The sequence below is a fragment of the Dysidea avara genome, chromosome 9 (genome assembly GCF_963678975.1).
Source record: "Dysidea avara chromosome 9, odDysAvar1.4, whole genome shotgun sequence".
In the NCBI taxonomy this organism is placed as follows: Eukaryota; Metazoa; Porifera; class Demospongiae; order Dictyoceratida; family Dysideidae; genus Dysidea; species Dysidea avara.
Genome location: NC_089280.1, coordinates 22,541,567 through 22,565,134, shown reverse-complemented (window position 1 = coordinate 22,565,134; position 23,568 = coordinate 22,541,567). Strand labels below are relative to the sequence as shown.

The 23,568-nt window shown below is 38.1% G+C and overlaps 2 protein-coding genes across 2 annotated transcripts; one reads left to right on the top strand and one right to left on the bottom strand.

Moving 5' to 3' along the window:
- The first annotated feature begins 350 nt into the window (after positions 1-350).
- Positions 351-1,145, top strand: LOC136267592 (fibrinogen C domain-containing protein 1-like). Its single transcript, XM_066062752.1, has one exon. It carries the CDS (start codon positions 351-353, stop codon positions 1,143-1,145), a length of 795 nt encoding a protein of 264 aa, XP_065918824.1.
- A 4,831-nt stretch (positions 1,146-5,976) lies between these two features.
- LOC136266933 (uncharacterized) lies at positions 5,977-20,508 on the bottom strand. The gene is made up of 2 exons (XM_066061975.1): positions 18,986-20,508; positions 5,977-7,144 (listed from the first exon to the last, which is right to left on the bottom strand). The coding sequence occupies exons 1-2, from the start codon at positions 19,808-19,810 to the stop codon at positions 6,152-6,154; spliced, it is 1,818 nt and encodes a 605-aa protein (XP_065918047.1). The 5' UTR covers positions 19,811-20,508; the 3' UTR covers positions 5,977-6,151.
- Positions 20,509-23,568: the final 3,060 nt, after the last annotated feature.

Sequence of the window (23,568 nt, the reverse complement as noted above, 5' to 3'; positions counted from 1 at the left end):
TAGTTTGTGCCCGCATGTCCTGTTTTTGCAGGCCTGGTCACATATAAGATTATCAATTGATTCTATATGCAGTGGAAATTTAGATGCCAAGTCACTTAAAGATATGTGATGTTTGACCCCATATAGACCTGGCCATTCAGCTGCAATTACACTTGTTTACAAAATATTGCAGACTAAAACAACTATCTATATCATCCATAGTGTTTTACCTGCTACTTCCTATGGAGTGGGAGGTGGATGAAATCAGCATCTGATCTCAACTAATAAGTCAGCAATACTGTTAGTATAAATAACATTATGCAACCATACTGCTATAGTTTATTAACTGTATAAATACTCAGTATTACTGTATGAAAAGTCAACTAGTCATACTGCTCATACTAGTCAGCTCACTACTGGCTACTACTGATGCTGATCAACAATGTGATAACCTTCTCCAGCAATGTAGCCAGTTCAAGACCAAGTGTAGTCCATCAACAACAACCATCAGAAGCTGCTGTGATCTCACCGACTTTCCAGCTAGTAAAGCACCTTCTGGTGTTTACCAGATAGTGCTATCCAATGGAAGTTGTGAGCTATCTCAGTTTATAACAGAGTCTACTGTAAACGCCAACGTCTACTGTGACATGGACACCACCGATGGAGGATGGATGGTGATACAAAGAAATATAAATGATGGGGTAAAAACATTTGACAAAAAGTGGAGAGATTACGAAGAAGGGTTTGGAGACCTCAATGGGAATAAGTTATGGTACGGCCTCAAGGCATTAAATCGCATCACAGAAATGAGCCAATGGGAGCTGAGAATTGAATTTACATTTGAAGACAACAAACAAGACCATTTCTACTACAAACGTTTCAAAGTTGGAAATGCCATTGAAGGGTATCCATTGACTGTTGAGATCAGATCAGGCCTTGATCCCATTTCCCAATCGATGGGGATGAAGTTCTCCACTAAGGATAATGATAATGATAAAGACAGTAGTAATTGTGCAGCCTCACTAGGTAGTGGATGGTGGTATAGAGGCTGTGCACTTGGGATTAATCCTAATCACCAACCACCACAGACCCGATACAGTTCACGGGACCGTAATCTTCGTTCAATAGAAATGAAAATACGTCCTCACAACTGTGTTATGAATTGACTATGACACTGTTTGCATTTTTAAGTGTGTTAGAAATTAGCTATATAGCTATTGCATCTGAAATGCTTTGAGTAATTAAATATATATAGCTACATAAATTTTAGCCTAAGTAGCAGTTCATTTAGATCAGTAGAGAGATAAATGATTGATAGATAGATGGACATATGTACAGATCTGTAATGAAATAAATGCTACACACAGCAACCTTAAATAAAATTTATTGTGCTATATTAAGCTTTAAGCTATATGGAATGAATTGAAGGGGTCAGTGGAAAAAGGGGACATGTGCCATTTAGATTGCTGCATTTTTTGAAAATGGAATAGCTAGTTGTATGTATAGCATGTCAGTAATGTATAATCACTAAGTACACAACAGTATTTAAAAATTCAATTGCAAGGCACTCTGCAGTCTCGAATTAATTTTTTGCAAAATTACACTGATTCAATTATGTCCTCAGCAACCACGTGTCACCCAATTGTTCAAATGGCAATTGTTCCCTTTTGTCACTGGGCCTTTCAATTGAAAACATGCATATTGACATGATAGACAAACTACACAGCTTGTAAAGACTGTGTCATGTCATATATACATGTGCCATCATGTCATGTTTTAAAAAATAAAATAAAATTAATAAAGAGTGCTCAAACTGAAAATCTGTTGGTGTAGCTTAAAAATCATGATTACAGATCTAGAGATAGTACGATTTGTGTCATCAAAATCTACATAATATAGTTGCATAACCTCTAGCTAGTACTAATTAGCTATCAATATCATTATTCATAGATGTATGTATATAGCAAGTTTACTAGTCAAAATGAAAATGGGAAATGCGAGTGGTTGCTCCCATAGCAATTACAATCTTAGAACAGCTATTTAAAAACATTACCGGTTTTAATGCAAATGATATAGTCTTGAAATAATTGGATATATTTTGCTAGATAGCTAACAGTATCTGTATGAACATCTATACCAGCAATAAAATTATACTTTGATCTATATTGTCATGTGAGGACGTATATAGTATATACTGTTTATGTCTACATATGATAGATGGCTGGATTGTCACGTGAAGAACCACATGGAACATTTAAGAAGAGCAAAGGATTTTAATTATACACACAGGATTAAGGGATCACAGTAATGAATTATTCCACAGGCTTGAGGTAGTAACTTTGGCACGTACCATGTGTAGATGAGTCATATTGAATATACTATGTCACTATTATTATAATAAATATATGACTGCAGTAGATAGACTATATAATACACTCAGTCTATATGTATCTACTACTGCTACTTATGAAACACTACAGAAATGTATGATGATAAAAGTAAAGTAGCTTTTGAACAGCTCAATTACCTTACCAATCAATGAAATTGGTAATTACATATTGACTGCACATTTACTAATAAAAGAACAAGATTGTGATGACTTTGCAGCCTCTATAGCTAGACAATTGCCTCCTTCAGCAGCATACAACTGTACTGTCTATAGGTGGATATAGGAGACACTGAGAGGGGGCTGAGGAGTTGAAAAGGTTCAGCATTTATTCCCAAGAATAGAATTTATTCACATAGCTTGGGTTGGTATATATAGCTGGATGAATGAATGAAACAATATATTCTAAAACTCTAGTTGAATATCTTCTGAGACCAGTTTTTTAAATTAGGCTTCCTGTAGCTATAGGTTTGAATTTGAGAGCATTATTGACAAAGTATACATATGCTTTGCAAAGCATAATTAGCCTATGTGATATAACCTGTTTGATAGTAAAGTGTATTAAATCAAAATAATGTTAAAAATTATCAATACTGTATTAGAATTGTGACTGCTCTATTGAAGTATCTTGATCTTTGCACAAAATTCAATCTTCCATTTCTTTACAGTGTACAGTTTGTAGTGTAAAGTGCATTAATTATAATTATCAATTGGTTTTTTGTATAGCAACCATGCTAGGCAACCACACTGTTATTATGCTACCTGTATGAGGCATCTATAATAACACTACTAATTAATCCAACAATAGAATCACACCTTAACTTCTATTTTAACCTATCACCTTAGTGGTGACAGTATACTGTACCTTGACTGACAAACAAGTGCAATACCAATTCACTTCAAAATAATACATCAAGACACTGATGAGTATAGCTGTTATAATTATTGCATGAACACATTTACTTGTCAGATTAAAATTGACAAAACATATTCAATTATTTCATGTGCAGTTGTATATGTCATGTCATTTTCATCTACAAAGACCTAGCACATTGCCATCAAAGACACTATACAAGTACTATAGTACAGGGGCGTAGGGAGGGGGGGAGGGGGGGGGGTAAAATTTAGACTTCTGCAAGCAGGATCCTAACACACCATTTAGTGTGGCAGGACAAAATGAGTGAGCAATATAGTGTAATGGAACAGCACAACAATTGATAAAACTTACATTCATCTCTCAGGGAAGGATTTACAGAGGTAACATGAGCCCTCTTCAAAACTTGTTAAAAAGATCGATATACTCTAATAGAGCAGTCAGGTATATACTCTAATAGAGCAGTCAGGTATACTCTAATAGAACATGCATTTAAATATCCATGTCCATATGAAGTTTTTCCGACATTCCAACATTAAATGCAAAACTTAGCATGACCTTATACTGCTATAGCTTTGGTGTGCAGTGTTTAAAGATATAGAGCTCCAGTAATTTATCACTTGTGTTATGCAAAATGAATTCATGCTAAACATATTTGTATAGTTATATTGTTTTGATTGTCATTTGTATCAGTGGATTCATGGCTCCTATACCACAGTGAGATATAACCATCACTTACAGATTACTATATGTGTCTCTATGTGTTATGCTGTCTGTTTCCACTAGGTGACTTTATCTAGTACTACCTTCATCCCAGGGGCACTTAATGCATCATAATTAATGTACTTTTTGCATAAAATATAGCAATTTGCTGAGTTTTGATTTATTAAAATATTGAAAGTCTCTCAGCGGCTGGGGGCTGTGCCCCCAGCTTCTAGTAACTCAATGCTGGTGCTGGAACCCCCCTTCAAAAAATCCTGGCTACACCCCTGTAGTAGTCACAGATTTCAGGGTAAGCTTAGAATGGGTTACATAACATTGATGAATATTATAGGTAAGCAATTCTGTGACCTTCCTATAGAATGTATTCTAATCCATACACTTATTTGTAATTTACCATATCAGCTGTCAGAGGTTGGGAAACTGGTTACTTTTGTAACTAAGTTAATGTAATCTATATATTAGTAACTGCATAAATAATATAACTAGTCAGATCCCTTACATCTACTGTATAGTTGCAACTGTCCAAAAAGTAAGTAATTACTGGAACTAAGTAAGTTACAATAGTAAAAATAGTTGTTATTGTAGCAACCATTCTTTGAAAATCCAAAATGTAGTTCTGTAAATTTTTACATGCTATATTATATGTGTGATTGGGCCTGCAATAATAGGGCATGTGTACATATAAAATATTTGCCTACTTTTTCAAACTTTCATGACTCATAAGTTTGTATGCTATTGTGATATAGCAATGCACTTTTGAGCCCTTATCAAACTTTTAATAATGCAAGCTACAAAATGCGAATATTCTATTCCAGCATTGCAGTGGTGGATCTAGAAATTTTCAGAGGGAGTTTCAGGCTTAGACATCCGTTACATGGGCACTATAGTGGAAGTCCCTAAACAAGTGTGCGAAACACATTCAGCATGCAAAGCACACTCCAACTAGGGGGGTCTGGGAGCATGCCCCCCACAGGAAATGTTTGAAAAATTAGCCTTCCGAGATTGCATTTGATAACACTTTTGATTGGATGAATTACTGCAATGTATATATTAACTGCTACTATCTACTTAGTACTCAGATAGACTGTAGCATAAAGTAATTTCAGGGGGGTTGGCTAGAAACTGCTGCATGGAATTTTGCAATTCAAAGGCTATGTATTAACTATAGCTATTAACATTGGAAGTTGTAAGGGGGAGGCATGTTAAGATGTTGGGGAAAGTTGCAGCATAGATTGGCATTGTCAGGTTTGGCAGTTTGTTTACCAATATGTGTAGCCATGAGCCTACATAAGGCACTAACTTGGTTGTTGCTACTTGTTGGCAAGCTAAGCTCTACTACAATACGGAAGTAAATTTACCAGGTTTAGTATCACATAACGTGGAAAAACTATAGTTACTAAACAACAGTACAGTGAGTCCCATTCTGGGCATCAAAGTGATCAAACCTGGAACCTTTCAAGTACCAGGCTGATGTTCTAAACCACTCAGGCTACTACTGTCTCCCTTTCTAACAAGTATAAAAATAGCTATAGTTAGTTATGTAGCTACCTGCACACTGTACACATGATTGACGCACTATATCAAGAAATTCCTTGTGAAACATTAACATTTTAAAGTTTCATTTTCAGCCACATCCAGGTGGCTGATCACTAAACCCCTATGCTGCTCATCTACAAGCAGCTCTAGCTCTCTGTTAGGTACACCTGACTCTAATGCACAACCATTGATGAGTGGGTACAACACTTCCATTGAAGGTGGTCAGGTGCTTACTCCTCAACAACCATCCCATCAAAACTGGAATGACCAAAGTGGATACAGTATCGGTGGAAGTGATACAGTTCCTGGGGGAAGGACTATGGATCCCAAGTGATGGATGGGGCTGGGGGCTATGGAGGAGTTGGCAACCAATGATAAGCAAATGTGCAGTACGTGTACTCTGATGTATAGTAGCAACCAGATCTGGTAGCAATGATCATTGTAAGATGCGTGCCAGAATTTTTCTTTCCATCCAATACCGAACATGTGGCCAAGTTCTATTTTTAAATGTAATATACACATATACATGTTATACAATACACAGCTAAAGCTGAACTTTAATGTTGTACATATGTATATAATGTATTTATATTTAGCATGTGCGTGCATGACTTGTAATCAAGATAGTTGTTAGGACACAAATGAGTTTTCTACTAAGATGTGATTGTCAATGTTATGCAAGACTTCACCATACTATCCTTCTTGATAAGATCATGTGTACCAATTGATCCTCCTACAAACAAAATCTTATTCTCCTTAATATAGACTGATCTTCCCAAGTTGTATGGATGGTCAATACTTCCAACACAGTCCCAGCATCTGGTATTGGGATTGTACATGTGGATCAGTGGAACAAGTTGATACGCTGGCTTCTCTTCACCTGGATGTAGAACCAGACTAAGTCCATTGAAGACAATCAAGTGACCTTGATAATAGTTGATGGAGATTGAGTGATAAGGCAAGTCGGGTAGTTTGTTCCACACTCGACCACTGTTAGTGTTGTTACTACTCTGTAATAGTTGTGGTAGAGATGCAGTAGCAATGCCATGTGATAAAGTCTCATCATCTCCTGCAGCAATGTACAACTTGTCATTGATGATTAAAGCAACTGGGGTAGCTATCTCATAAGGTAACTGCTTCACGACACTCCAATATGATCTAAAAAATAGGCCTCCTTCCTTAATATTCAAAACTTCTACTGAACTGGTCAAAGTGTAAGGATCGCCACTTGTGTCTCCACCAGCTACTATCACTGATGATCCATAGGAAATACCTGAACAATCACACCGTGCAGTTGGCATGTCAGGATATGAATTAAGCCACTTCTGAAACTCCTCGTCCCATAGGAATACTTTATTGGTTACTGATCTACCATCTGTTCCACCAATGGCTAATAGCTGCTTCTTGTCTGGTACAGCAACTAGACAGAAATTACCATAAGGAAGTGCTGGTAATAAGGACCATTCATCTTTGTCAATGTCATACACACATGGAGTATGATATACACGACCCTCACCAAATGGCGTAATAAAAACTTTGTTGTCAAGTTTAACTACAGAATGTGCCCAGCACTTCATAGGCAGATCAGTACATTGCTGCCATGTTAGCTTGAGGCTGTTCCAAAACTCAGTGCTCCCTTTACTAACCTATAAAGTGATAATCATAAACATAGCAAAGCAAGAAATACCATGTTTACTTGGTTAAACACCGTGGTTACTGTTATTCTAGTGTCAAAAACCAGTGCAGTTACTATTCAATGTTTCAGTATTTAAAGCATAAGCACTGTGGTAACTATTCAGAACCTGCTGAAAGCCATCTTCTGTCTGAACGTGTTCATCAGTTGGCGTCAAATGATTTTCTCCCCAATTGCTATACATGTATTGAAGTGGTTTTACGCTAAACAAAGCATTCGTCATTAATTAAATAAAGATGTTTTCAAAAAAATATCAACAGCTGCTACAGTGAATTAAATGAACAATTAATTCTTTATGCAAACCCAGGGCATAGCCAGAACCCAGACTACTAGGACATCAATATCATCCAGTACGACAGTAACTGTATAGTAGGGACCACAAAACAGCAGGCGTGGCCCACGAAATAAAATCACCCAAAAACCAGCCTCAAGTTTCCCTGACGACGATGAGGCAGTATTGGTGAGGTAAAACTAAGCTCAAACAAGCTTTCAGATCGACCCGAAACGCTTTCAACAATTGCTACGGAATTTTAAATTTTTTTTATTCGACGGAATTTTCTACTGACTGAGTAAGTAAGTAAGTAAGTAAGTAACTGACTGATTCCTTCAGACAAGCATAACTCGATAACGGCTAAAGCTACGGGCTTGATGTTTTCACTGTTCGACGTCGCTTCGGCCCAACAGGTGCCTTTTGGCATACCGCAATACGTACAATGCATTCTTCATAGACTTACCAGTGTCCTCCTTTGTGTACCATTCATCTTTGCTGACAGGGAAAGGTGTCGATTTGGTGCGAGCACGTGATGGCTTCCCTTCGAAACGGAAATCGTCCGTATTTTTCATAATGGCTATTTTGATTGCAAATGCACTTTTCAAGCAGTTCTTGATTCGTATTACTGTGTAACGGGTTGAACATAGCCGACAGCGAAGCATAATGGATACTTCACTTTTCAGATGATAATTAATAAAATTGGGGCGCGGCACCATTTCTTTTGGTATGCGTAGATTGTAGAGGTTCCTCCGGAAAAGTTCTTGATTCGTATTGCTGTGTAACGAGTTGAACATAGCTGACAACGAAGCGTAATGGACTTCACTTTTCAGACAATAATTGATATAGCTGGGGCGCACCGCACCATTTCAGATGCGGTATGCATGGTCATAATACAAAAAAAGTTAATAAACAAGTACACGGAAAAATTTGGAATTTTCAACTAGAGTAGGGACCATAGCACATCGATAAAAAGTACTGAAATAAGTTGAAGTAGTCCATGATATTAAATCACAGTAAAACAATAAGAAGTGTTATATCCCTACTGTGCTCAAGATACCATAACGGAAATGCACAGTAGGGATATAACACTTCTTATTGTTTTGCTGTGATTTAATATCATGGACTACTTCAACTTGTTTCAGTACTTTTTATCGATGTGCTATGGTCCCTACTCTAGTTGAAAATTCCAAATTTTTTCGTGTACTTGTAAACAATAAGATTGAGATACTCTAACACAGCAATCACTCTAATACAGCAATCACACAAATATTAATAGTGGCCTTATGAAAACACTCTGCAGAGTGCCTAATTACAAAAAATCTAGGTGACATTGTATTTTGTAACTGAAAGCTTACTATAAAATTAATACCTAAGATCAAGATACCCTAATACAGCAATCAAACTTTGATAGTATCATTCTGCTAAACTGCAGAAATCACTTTCAGATTCAATCTTAGAGAGTCCAATTCCCTGGACAGATGATAAGTGCTATGCAAACTGGGAGTGTTGGGATTAATGAAGCTGCCAAAATGTATGAAGTTCCACCTACAACTTTAAAGGATAGAGAATTAAGCATGGGAGGGGTCCGCAGAGATACTAAATGAAGATGAAGAGAGTGAATTGGCAGAGTTTATGAAAGAGCTCTCTGCTTTGGGCTATAGACAGACAATAGAGGAGATATGCTAAGTACTGCAGAGTCTTGTGCTAAGGGAAAAAGGTATTGTAAGGAAAGAGAGAATAATGCAGGGTTGGTGGAGATCTTTCAGGGAGAGGAAAGGTGACTTGTCACTAAGAAAAGATGATGATACACGGTATATACCCCATGCTCAAATGGATGCTGCCAATGAAGAAACTATCAATGGGGGTTAATGACAAGTGAGCAAATCTACAACGTGGATGAAACTGGGGTTTGTTTGGACTCTAAAGCATCTAATGTTGAGGCATAAACTGAAGCAAAGGAAGTTCAGTATCATTTGACTGGTAGGAAAGGACAGATCACTGTTGTTGCTAGTGGGAATGCCACTGTACATGTAATTCCACTGATGGTAATTTTTGAAGACAAATCTGTAAATCACGCATAGACGGGCAATGGATTGTCTGGTATGTCTTATGGCTGTAGTGAATCAGGATGGATCATTTGAGTCATGGTTATGTGAGTATTTTTTTGAAGCATGCAGCGTATGAACAACCATTGTTATTGCTGCTAGATGGACACAGTACTCATTATCAGCCTGACCTTGCTTACTATGCAATCAATTATCAGGTATTACTTTTATGTTTACCTCCACATGCCACCCATGAGACTCAGCCATTAGATTGCACAGTATTTTCCCCATTCAAGGCATAATGGAGTGTAGTGTGCCATGACTTCTTTCAAGCTAATCCTGGAAAAGTTATGACTAAATTTAATTTTGTGGGCCTTATTGTGAAAGCATGGTCGCAAGCTGTCACTACTACAAATGTCATCTCTGGCTTCAGGACCTGTGGTATTTATCCACTGAATTCTTTTGCTTCTTGTGCTGTTTCATCCAACACACAATCAAGAGCTCAGAATGACCACTGATCCTGGTAATGATAGTACTGTTGCTAGTATACACCAGGGTAATGCGGGAAACAATCTATGAATGATCAAAGCAATAGATTTACTCTGGCAGAAGAGGAATTATGCATGGGACAATTCAATGAAGGATGTGAATTGTTTATAGATCCGGACTATGTAAGATGGTTGAGAATTATTAATCATCCTGAGAAACAAACTCCATAAGGCAGTGATTTTCTTCATAATTTACTACCAGACAAGTTTTCTGACAGACAAATTCCTTTTGACCTTCCATACCATCCCTCCCTGATGCTTGTACCTTTAAATGATCTGGAGTCATCAGATGTATCTAATTCTGAGGAGCAGTTACTGAACAGTATATATACAATGGCGGATCCGGGATGGGGCTTTTGGGGCAAATGCTCCCCCCCCTTGTGGAGGAGCCACCAGCCATACTTCTGATTAAAACACTAAACTTTGTCAGGCCAAGATCAGTTTATAAAACTCATGAAAATATGCAGCATTTATTACAAATTCACCTGAAACCAAAGCCAAACTAGCTGCGAAATTGTCACCCAGCACCTTTGTGCGTACTAAGTGCCTCTAAAAATAATTATCGTGTTGCTATTGTTTAAGAAATTCAGAGCCTTTAAACAGCTTTTAAGACTTCACAATCATCTGCAATGGACAAAATGGCAAAAACCAACAGCGTGACACTGCTAAGAGGTCGTTATTTGCTGCTTCAAAAATGCAACAACTAACAAGAGAATCTGGCTCTCCCAAACCACCTACAACTTAGCCTGTTTGTGCCCCTCCCCTTGCTAGCTCCTGGATCCGCCCCTGATATATATACTAGCTATTTAAAAAATTAAAAATTTTAAAAGGAAGTAGGGGGCTACAAAAAGTAAGGAAACAAGCTCCTAGTGTGTCTCATTTTAGCAAGTAGTTGTCTAATCTTGTTTCCTTACTTTTTATTGCTGGATCATTTCTCATTTCAGCTGTACCATTTTTGAGCTTGTTTCCTTACTTTTTGTAGCATGTATATTATATCAACCCCATATATACTTCCTTTTAAAATTTTAAATTTTTTAAATACCTAGTTTGTTTGCTTTTTTTGTGTAGCTAGCTAGCTATATTATACTTTTTTTTGTTTTCCACATAGTATAAATATCACTTGAAGTAGCTATCTTTAACCTTTGTATGCAATAAACGCCTCTAAAATAATTATTGTTTTGTCTTCAGTTTAAAGCTATTACAGCAACTGTTTAAGGCTTCACCTGCATTTCTAATGGCCTAAATGTTGATGATTTTACAGTAAAACATTGCTGGGGAGTCCACCATTATAAGAGTGGAACCCCCGCTTTCAGAAGTCTGGATCCCTAGGTGGATCTGCCCCTCAAAGACGTTATTAGCTAGCTACATCAAAAAAAAGAAAAGCTAAACTGGTAATTAAGACTATATAAAACGACTACCCATCGTTAATAAATGCTAGAGCTACACCCATTCACCCTCATGTTACGCACATGTATTCACACCTTCGTTAAAATCACGTGTTTGGGTTGTGGCGTGTGCCACAAGTATTAAGCGTTGCAACTATTAATTATCCTTCGAGAAGAACAAAGAAGCGAATGGATGATGAAAGCAAACAGCATGGTGCAGTGGACAGAATGTAATCGGAACAGATTCGTGAATCCGTCGTCATTATCTTGGCTGTCTGAAACTTCTGTAGCCATACACCTAGCGCTACTGGGTCTTACAGCAGGTAGGCTGGCAGACAAAATGTAGGTGAATTTTAAAAATTTTAAAACTCACTACACTGAAACATTTAACTTTTCGTTTCGTTTACCCAAGGTACAGCATCATTATAACAGTACTAATGCATTCAGGGTGTTTTTTTTTGGGGTAAAACTTATTGCAAGGCCGTTTTTAAGGTGTGAAAATCCATGAAACCATATGATTTCTTACCAATCCCTACTATCCAGTACTATCGTACTGTATGATCAAGACACACGATAGTGTGTCGTGCGGCCCAAGAAGCCAGCGCGTCACACCGTGAGTATATTGACAGGAAGAAAGAAAACGTCATTTTCGCACATTTGTATCTCGGTGATATCTCATCCGAATGGAACCAAATTTCCTGCAGAGTTGCCCGCCAGCTAGGGGAGTCTACATTCCAAACTTGAAGGAAATCACTCAAGCCATTTCTGAGATACGAGTGGCCAAAGTTTCGTTTTTTCTCCTTCGTTTTTTCTTCTTCATCGTCTTTTCACACACTTGCAAAAATTGCTATAAAATGCAAACGTGCATTCCGATCGCCTTGACATTTGGCACACAGAAGGGGAGTCCAAAGGCGAATCCTAGCATCAAATTTGGTGCAAATCCGATGAATGATTCAGGAGTTATGACCGATTATTCGCGTAAAACAAGATCGATTTGTTGTCACGCCTACAGGGTAAACCGCTTCATGGAATGAGTTGAAAATTGCTATGTAGATGGAGTAACCATCATAGGAGTGCCTTTTGGTGGTTTGAAAGGAATCAAGATAAAGACCATGGGATATGACACAAAACCCAACCTGTGTCACAATTACACAATCGATTTTTAGGAATAAAAAAGTATAAGTTTTCACGCCTACTAGGCAAACCGCTTAGAGCAATGAGCTGAAAATCGGTGTATAGCTGGAATAATCTTCATTGAAAGTCCTTGCAGTAGTATAGAAGAATTAGATTGCAAACCACTGAGTTATGATTCGAAAGCCAACTCCGTGTAGCAAATGCGAGATCAAGATACTCTAATAGAACAGTCACCCTAATAGAACATTCAGTTAATTTAGAGAGTGTAGCCGAACTCTCTACAGGGTGCATGACTTGTTTATAGCTGAACTCACTTCAGTGTGGCTTGTAATGTTCTGAATCACTACAGCGATATATTTGTAGCTGAACTCTCTATAGGGTGACTTGCTTCTTGCTGAACTGTCTATAAGATTAACTGTTTGCAGCTGAACTCCCTACAGAATAACCTAGAGAATTCAGCTACAAACAAGTCACTGTGGAGAGAGTTCAGCTACAAAGAAACTACCCTGTAAAGAGTTCATCTATACAAACAAGTTACCCTATAGAGATCACCTGCAAACAAGTAACCCTGAAGAGAGTTCAGCTACAGACAAGTCACTTTATAGTTTATACAGTGTTCAGCTACAAGTAAGTCACTCTGTAGATAATTCAGCTACAAGTAAATCACTCTGTAGAGAATTCAGCTACCACCAAGTCACTCTGTAAAGAATTTTGCTACAAACAAGTCGCCGTGTAGAGAGTTCAGCAACCAAAATACTACTCTGTAAAGAGTTCAGCTATACAAACAAGTTACTCTGTAGAGAGATCAGCTAGAAACAAGAGAGAGTTCAGCTAGAAGAAGTCACCCTGTAGAGAACTCAGCTGCAAAGAAACCCTGTAGAGAGATCAACTACAAACAAATCACCCTGCAGAGCATTCAGCTATAAACAAATCACCCTGTAGAAAACTCAGGTACAAACAAATCACCCTATATACAGTTCAGCTACAAAAAAAATCACTCTGTAGAGAGTTCAGCTACAAAGAAGTTATGCTACAGTGAGATCAGTTTGAAACAAGAGATTTCAGCTACAAACAAATTAACCTGTAGAGAGTTCAACTATGAACAGATCATCCTGTAGATAGTTCAGCTAGATACAAGTCACCCTATAGAGAGATCAGCTAGAGAAAGTCACCTTGTAGAGAGATCAGCTGGAAAAAAGTTGCCTTGTAGAACATTCAGTAACAAAGAAACCATCCTGTAGAGAGTTCAGCTACAAACAAATCATCCTGTAGAGAGTTCAGCTACAAAAAAATCAACCTGTAGAGAGATCAACTCGAGGAAGTCACCTTGTAGAGGGATCAGCTAGAAACAAGTCACCTTGTAGAGAGTTCAGGTACAAAGAAACCACCATGTAGACAGTTCAGCTGCAAACATATTGCCTGTAGAGAGTTCACACAGCTAGAAACAAATCACCCTGTAGAGAGATCAGCTAGAAGAAGTCACTTTGTAGAGTGTTCAGTTACAAAGAAACTGCCATGTAGAGAGTTCAGCCCTCAAGCAAATCACCCTGTAGAGAATTCAACTACAACAAATCGTCCTGTAGAGGGTTCAGCTAGAAGAAGCTACCTTGTAGAGAGTTCAGCTACAAAGAAACCATCATGTAGAGAGTTCAGCTACAAAGAAACCACCATGTAGAGAGTTTAGCTGCAAACAAATCACCTGTAGAGAGTTCAGCTAGATACAAATCACCCTGTAGAGAGATCAGCTAGAAGAAGTCACCTTGTAGAGAGTTCAACTACAAAGAAACCATCGTGTAGAGAGTTCAGCTACAACGAAACCACCATGTAGAGAGATTAGCTGCAAACAAATAACCTGTAGAGAGTTCAGCTAGAAACAAATCACCCTGTAGAGAGATCAGCTAGAAGAGGTCACCTTGTAGAGAGTTCAGCTACAAAGAAACCATCATGTAGAAAGTTCAGCTGCAAAAAAATCACCCTGTAGAGAGTTCAGCTACAAAAAGATCACCCTGTAGAGAGTTCAGCTAGAAGAAGTCACCTTGTAGAGAGTTCAGCTACAAAGAAACCATCATGTAGACTCTGAGAGTTAAGCTGCAAACAAATTTAACCATTAACCTACCATCACAGCCATTTCTTGGCTGCCACCTTGGATTTCACATCTTTTTTCACCATGGCCTTTTTGGGGGCCGCACCTTTTTTATAGCTTGGCTGTTTTTGATTAGATATATATACCAGTAGCTTCCGAGCAGTTTCCAGTTACTTCTGAATCCACAACGATTTCTGAACAAACAATCACTGCCTAGTTCCATCATTTCTATTTCACTACCAGCAATAAAAGTACAACTCCAAGTATTAAACATTTAGGAGTTCCACATCACCATTGACAGAATTGCTCATATATCCAGTAGTAGGGCTGCACTTTTTACCGATACTTCAAATACCAAGTACTCAGCTGGAAAATATCTGCAAGTACAAGTACCAATACCAAGTACCTTAAAGTAGCTACTTCATAGTGCACACATTTATCATTTCATGGTATTCTTGTACATGTTTTCAGTATGGTTCTTGTTTATAATGAAGTAGCCAATCAAGATTCACAAAGAAGGAAGTCACTGAAATGCAAACCAGTGGGTATTCCAGTATTTTTCTGGAGAAGTGTAGATAATATCATAATGGTACTTTCAAATATTCTAATACTGAAACAGTAACTTTTACCTGATTGCTCTATTAGAGTTATTGACTGTTCTATTAGAGTATATTGATCTTTTTCTCAGTAAAGCGTTTTCACACGTAGGTTTCAGCATAGATCAGTAATTTTGCTGGTAGTTAGCTATTAGTGTTATACTTGATGCTTTTAGGCATCCACTGTGCTAGTAAAATGAGCAAGTACAAACGAACGCTATTTTATTCTCGCATGTGATAAGAATCGGTATCTGCAACAATATAATGGCCAATTCCGATACTTTATGAAAACAGCAGTATCGGCCCGATACCGATACTAGAATTGGTGCAGCCCTATCCAGTAGCCACAACACACCTGTGTTGCCACCCCCAGTACTCCTGCTCCTTCAAAACAGTCAATTCTGAGAGCACGGCTTCTTACAAGTAGTAGTGCTTGAAGTAAAAGAAAAGGCAAAGAAAGATGCTCTTCTGGAAAAGGAAAGAAGGAAAGTAGAGTGAGTTGTAAAGAAACAGCAAAGTTTAAAAAAAAGGGAGGAGCTAAAAAACTGAAAAGAAAGCTAGAGAAAAGGCTAGGAAGCAACATGAAAAGGCCACTAGAGGACATAGTAAGATCAAGCCAGCTGGTACAGAAACTCAGCCTACTGCTAAAGGTTCAAGCACAGCTGTGTTACCACTATACTATAGCCATGTCTATAGTGATGTGCGACTACTACTATTGCCAGTGGAACTAGTGTAACGCATGAGGCTGTTGATTGTGAAGCAGTAGGTAAGGATGATGGAGTTATTGACCCAAATACATGCTGTATGTATTTTGGCAAATATGAAGATGATGTGATGGAAGGTGCTGGAATATAGCGGATGGGTGAATGAGGACTGTGTAGAGGAGGCAACGTGAGACAGCAATGAGTAACAAAGATTTTGCACATTTTGAATATACTATAACACACTTATGCTGTGTAAATATGATTGATCTGGTTTTTTTGTGATAACACTTAACAACCAACTGTATTGCGAAGGCTATGTGTTGTTTTTATGAGTAGTAGAATTAAGGAAATAGTTGATAATTCATATTGGCCATTTGTATGGATGGTTGAGAATAAATATTGGTGGTTGATAATAAATACTTTACATGCAGCTAGGGTAAGCGACCAACTATCAACACATATCTATTATCAGCAATATTGAAGCATGCGTAACGTAAATGGTAATATTACGAGATTAGTAGTATACGGATTAAACAAGAGCAAAATACGTGGTTTCTTTACTGGTAAGTGTTAGAAAGTATTTCTTGTATATTTTCTACTAGTTCTAGATCCTAGATACCCAGTTATTACGAACAGTTTGCTGGCTTTTCAACAACTGCAAAAACCCGCAACGTAATTACAGAACAATAGAACAGCACAACAAAGCCAAACCTGAGTCATTTACTCCCCAAGGATATCCCCACATTATGTAAAAATCTTTAGGGAATCCATGAATTCCATAGAAAGCTAGGGCGGAAAGCTCTAAAGCTGTCAATAATAGATCTATGAAAATGTATTGGGTGGCCGATAATAAATTCATTTCGATGATAATAGATTTATTTGTGGCTTTACGCTTTTTGACGTAATGAGCTAATAACTTCCGCTAGTACTTCGAAATTCGGTTTCTATGAAGAGTGAAGAATGGTCTATCGAACAGTGAAAACTGGACCTTCATAGGTTGTTCACTTACAAAGTTATGGTTTTGATGAAATGTTGACGATAATCAATATTTTACGCTACGTTGTTTAACAGCCATATGCAGCATTCAGATGAAACAAGTTGATGTTGTGCTACTTCTAAAAACCAGGCACCATGCATCTAGCTAACTCATCTGGAATTAACCAACTATGTATTACTATTTCAAAGTGGATATAGTACCGGCACCGGTTACGAATGTGAACGGCTATTTTACCGGCACAAGTCCATCATTTGCTGGACTATCAAACAAACCAGTTGTGTCTAGGCGAGCTAAAGTTGGTACGTGTCCAATATGCCCCGAGCATTCGACTTTAGGGCACGCATCTAGTAGGTTGCCCCGAGCATTCAACTTTAGGGCACGCGTCTAGTAGGTTGCCCCGAGCATTCAACTTTAGGGGACGCGAAAAGTAGTTCTTTAGCGTTAGGGTTAGACTAGGGTTCAGCTTTGGTTTCTTCTTCACTCTTGTTATATATAGAAGTCACTTCAGTCGGATGTTTATAAGGTAGAAACTAAAGGAGATGAGTAACTGCAGCACCGGTGGTATAATCGTTACAAACATTGCTTATGAGTACAGACGCCTGGGTTCGAGCCCTCTTTTAGACAACTTTTTTTTTCTCGCTTTCTTAGGTTTTTTGTACAAGTTTTTTTTTAAATGCACGTAACATTCTAAGTTTTATACCCTCTACTGCTGGCAAAATAGTGTAATCGGTGCCGGCTCTATATAACCTGCCTTACTATTTAATTACATAGTGCAATAATGCATAATTACTTTATTGTAATTCTCGGATTTCGTAATTTATGAATTTTTCATAATTCTTCAATTGTGTTGCTATGCACTGCTAAGGAAGCACTTGTTAAACAAACCGCTTCTAACAACATACTATGCACAGAAGGATCTTCTAAACTGTTTTATAGTTTGACTATAGTGTTTTTTCACACAAATTCTCTCGACAAAGCCTCAAAGCTGCTCCTCATTTTCTTTCGCGTATGATGGGAATATACCCCCCTTTCCAACCAAAGGGATAGGCTATTCCTGGTAGTCTACAAGGCCTGCACTGTTGTTTCTCAATTGCTACTTGTTTGCAAAACCCGAAGGGAAGGTAATTCACAAAGTCTGAGGAGAGTCACCACACCCGTATTTCAGGCCCCCAAAAAGAAACCACCTCAGAGCAAAGTTAACCAATGCATAAGTTAATACAGATTTCATTTCGCTTTTACTTCTTACACGTAAAAGCTGCTTTTACCATTTAATGATTTTGCTCACGTGGGTGCGTACGGACATAGATAGGTAGATAGTTCAATCATAATACATACATATATATATATATATATACATAACTCGCGGCACTTAGGATAGCAGTATTCGTGAATGGCCTAGCACAAAATGGCTATGAAGCGGTCTTAACCCATGAAGCGGTCTTAACCCATGAAGCAGTCTTAACCCATGAAGGAACGATTGTAGTTCGGTGAGAAACACTTAGAGCTGGAGTTAATTTGGTTGCTAACGACGTAAGGCATGCGTTCAATCGATATCATGTTCAACTAATGACATCATTAATTATACAAAGAAAAACGGGCGAACTCAGAAGTGCTACGTCATAACTTCATGATACACCCTTCTACAGGGGTATATGAGAGTAGGATACTCTCCTCGGTATATATATTCAGAACTCTTGCTTTTACTAAAACAATTTCAGTAAACCAGGAACGCGCCCACAGCCGGCCAAAGGCCAGCTGTAGGCGTATGCTTGGTTTATAAGATCACATGATGGATGAAGATCAGATGATTCTAACAGTCCAAAGTCTCCAAACTGAGTGGTGCCAAACCAATTGTACAAAACTCTGTTGATAATACGAAATCAAATAATATAGTTGCAGTGTGCAAGGGTGGTGTTTCTGTCTTTACATACGGAGACAAAATGCATGCAGCCAATATTCAAACGTGACAATTATTCGAGGTGTACTGTTTAACCACGTAAATAATATTATGATACTGTACATTAACCCTACCTGTTTGGGTGTAAGGGGAGAAGCTGCAATCTGTAGCTTGGACATATTAAATTTCAGTGCTTCTATTTCAGCATCTTTATTATGTAGTTCAAAATCTTTTCTTTGTATAGCAACATCTTTAGTTTGAATAGCTATTAACTGATTTTGAATTTGTCCATCTTGGTCCTGAATTATAGCATTTTTTCTCTCTATTTCTTGCTGAAGCGAATCCAAATCACCAGTAGGGACATGTTCCCTGTCAACCAGAACCTCCAACTGTTCACATAGTGTCACTATTGATGTCCTGTTCTTGGGAAGGTTACTGAGGCAGCTTTCAATCAAGGGGATCAACACACCCAACCTGCTTCTGTCTATTCTGTTGAAATATCGACTACGTCTTTCAACTTCTGTCCTACCTTTCACTTCAAATGTCACAGGATCAGTGACTACAGGTTCTGAGGGAGTTGGCCACTGATGGGATAATGTGTGGAGCATCACACAACCAAACGAAAACACATCCAGTTCTCTTCCATATCGAACACTTTGTGAGTTATCTGCCAATGCCTCAGGAGGCATAAAATGGACAGTACCAGGTGCGTTAGTCATTCGTGATTGCCTTCTAGGGTCAACGAGACGAGCTGTACCTAGGTCACCAATTTTTGTTTCCATTCCTTTTGTAAGTAAAACATTATTACTAGACAAATCGCGGTGAATGATGGGTGGATTGCGCGAGTGAAGATACCTAATACCTAACGACACATCATAAAGAATTGACAACTTTGTTCCTATCGGAATGACTGGAGTTTGTTCTAGCAGATTATTTAGACTACAGTGAAGTCTCTCCATGACCAAACTAGGGAGTCTGGCGCCAGGAGGAATCTCACCAAATCGACATTAATGCTGATGATTTCCTTTTTTCTAATCCTAACCTACATCACACCAGAGGCCATGATAAGAGATTTTTAACCCCAATGACTAGAATTGACTGTTATAAATTTTCTTTTTTCCCCTCTGCAATCAATATTTGGAATTCCTTACCCCAACACGTGATTGATTTAACAGAGATTGACCAATTCAAGCACAGCCTAGCTGGACTAGTAACTGTTTAATAATTTATCAATGTGTATATATGGTCTTGTGTACAGTAAATATTGTATAATTGTATAAGTTTGTTTTCCTTTTGTAATTGACAGTAGCAATTGTACCCTTTTTGTGCACCATACTCTTTTGAGGTCTGCACAACAATCAATAATAATAATAGATACCAAAGAAACGAACTATATTAGGGTGACGTAATCGATTGCTTTGTTCACATTCTCGTAAGAAGCCTTGTTTGAATGCCTGAAATTCAGGTTCGCTCACTTGGTTTATAAAGATGGAGTGTATTTCTTTGACAGCGACAGCTGCTCCTTCCCATTTCGCTTCTATGATTCTTCCATTTGCTCCATAGCCGATCTGTCTTCCAAGCTGAATGTTCGCAATAATACAACTCTGCAACGAGGAGGGCACACCCTCGGAAGCCGCCATTGAGCAGAAAGTTTAGAAATATGTGTGACAAAATTCAAGCAGTAATAAGGCAGGCGCCGCCAATGGTATTATTATACACAATTTGATTTGATCATAACTTTACAGTACTGCATACAGGTATAGAATAACAGATGTACAATCAATGAAATCTTTAGGGTACAGTACTGATGGTCCGCTAGCTCAGGGCTAACAACCATTAAAAACCAAAAATTTACTTACCATACTATAGGCTACATTACTTATAAAAATTACATCACTTATACTTAAAGAGTTACATTAAAGGGGGGTGGGGTGTGTTGGAACATCTACTACATGGGCTTAAAAAATGAAATGTACAAGGTTTGTCATGTCTAAAGTTTGATAAAAAATGCAACCATAGGCATATAATTATTCTTGTCTTGTTAGCTTTAATAGGTAAAGATAAATCAATAGGGGGTAGGGCATTCCACAATCGAGGGATTCTATTGAAGAAAAAAATGTCTACCAGCATTATTATTGTTTCTAACATGAACCATTTTGCCACTTGAGGAGGACCTGGTATTTCCATCAGTAAAAAGTTACGTAGTCTGTGATATTCAAAGAAGGAGAGGGATGCTTGAGTGACTTTAGCGTAAACATTAAGTTCAAAGGTGTACATTAAAGGTAGTAGGTTGAGTTGTTTGAGTCTATCAAAGTAATCAGAGCTGTAGTCGTTTAAAATAAACTTTGTTGCTCTTCTCTGGATCTGTTCAATAAGTGTCATGTCCTTGATAAGGTTAGGTCTCCAAATCACTGAACAGTATGTAACTTGTAATCTCACTAAAGAAATATACAAAGTTCTCTTGGCTGTCACTGTTTGATGCCTGCCGAAGCTGTGATGGAGCAATTCTCAATGTCTAATGGTAATACAGTGGAATTTCTCTTAACAAACTCCCTGAATAAAGGACACAATAGAAAACGCCTCCATAATAAGGGCAAAAATTTTGGTCCTGACAGGTCTTGTCACCATATTTTTACCAGGGAAACCTCTAGCTAGCTATTATGCTACATTACTAGATGAATAAAAAAATTGATTTTAAGAGGGAGAATAGGGATCGCTGAAAAAAGCCATGAAACAAGAAGGGATCGCTGGTGTGGTAATGTAAACCACAAATCCCTCATTTCAAAATGACAAAGCATGTACTTAGCAAAAAGTGGCCAAAAATTCTGGGTCCCAAAATGTCGGCAATAGAGAGGTTCTACTGTACTATCAAGATCTCGACAAGACTCTCCCACTGCTACTCATAAGCTGGCCTCTGACAATATCAATCAGTAAATCTTATTGTAGTCAACGATTTGATAACTGTTCTATTAGAGAGGAATACAAAGTGTGGATCCTTAAAAGTTTGTGACATCTGTACTTCACTTTCATATTGTTGTGGAAAGGTTTACAGTGACATCTATTCAATCCACCCAATCATTTGTGTTGAAGTTTGTAACAGTAAATCAGTGGTTAAATTTGTCTTGTAGTTAACTGCACTACAAACTGTTTTTCATCCTGATGTTTCAAACCTTCCATTTTCTGCTAAGCTGTCTTATATCCTGGCTATTGAACACTCTGTTGACCCGATGATTGTTGCATTGCACCAGTAGTCTTTTTATCTATTTGACTTTTAGGATGCCCAATGCACTTTCTGCTGCTAAGGCATCAGTTTCTAACATCCATTCTTCTACTTTAAGAACAAGGCTTGTAGCAGTTTACACTCCTCTCATGTTGGAATTCTACTCTCAAATCATTGACTGTATAGAATAAATTTCTGGATATAGTTACTCTAGACCAAGAATGTCCCCTGTGGAAAAACTGATGCATGGTTTACCTGAGAGACTAACATCCTGGTAGCTAGGAAGATCAATATAAAGCTTATAACAAGGTGGTAAATCTTTTTAACAAAAACCTGCAAAATGGAGTTATGACATCAACTCTTGATCAAGTGCAATGGAACAGCCAGTTAAAACATGGTTGGTTGTAGGTTGATTAGAGTGGCAAAGAGTCCAAGTACTATCATACCTCATATCACATCTAGATTCCATCATGCTATTAGAACTCTCTATGCATAGCTACACTGTGTATACTCAGCATCACGTTTTGGCTGCAAGGAACCGTATAGACGATTGCTATGGTTCATTACTGCTGGACCTTCAACATGCTGGATTTTCGGTTGATCTTGTGACAGTTGAAGTTGGCTGTCTAGGCCATTTCATGCCAGTGACCGTTACAAAACTTAGCAACATATGCCATCTCTTAAGCAGGCAGTTCATGTTGCCATCTCCCGTTCGTACAGGACATTTAACTCTTGGGCTCCAGCATCATGGAATATAGTTGATCTGTTGATGTAATGACATATTTAATTTTATAAGTAGCTACGATTTAATTTTTCTTTTTGTCTTGCTAGGACTCCACTTCTTTAGTAACTCGGTAACTCTGAGGCTAGACTCCTGACCCTTTGTAATTATAATTGTATATGTAATCATCAAAGTATGACGTTATCATCATCTATGCACTATGAGCACATGTTCTTTGCACATTCTAGCTACTTGAATTAACTATTATACGGACTCCAGTAAGATCTCTTTTGTATAGCTAAGTCTCTCTTCTAGTTGGATCTGTTTTTCTAAAGCTGGTTGTTGTGAAGCACACTGTATGTGACACAATACTCACTCACTCACTCACTCACTCACTCACGCACGCACGCACGCACGCACGCACGCACGCACGCACGCACGCACGCACGCACGCACGCACGCACGCACGCACTCACACACACACACACACACACGGCTATTAATTTTCTGGCCCACCTGCATGAAAAGTTACCAGTCCATGTCATTGAATGCATACCAATGAACTACACCAATGAATTAATCAAGGTTATGACCTTCGGAATCACTTACCTGAATAACTTATTAAGGAATACCACAATTTTGCTAAAGCTGTACACAGCCATCTGTGCCAGAGTTCTTCATTGAACTGATTTGTGTACTAATGTTGTGTTTTGTGTGTATTTTTGTGGATGTTTTGTACTAGTTTTCTAGTTTTATGTTTTGTACTAGTTTTCTAG

Coding starts and splice junctions, on each gene's coding strand:
- LOC136266933 (XM_066061975.1), bottom strand. CDS start 19,810: ATGGAGAGACTTCACTGTAGTCTAAATAATCTGCTAGAACAAACTCCA. Junction 7,145..18,985: donor CTCCCCTTACACCCAAACAG/GTAGGGTTAATG, acceptor ATCACTTTATAG/GTTAGTAAAGGGAGCACTGA.
- LOC136267592 (XM_066062752.1), top strand. CDS start 351: ATGAAAAGTCAACTAGTCATACTGCTCATACTAGTCAGCTCACTACTG.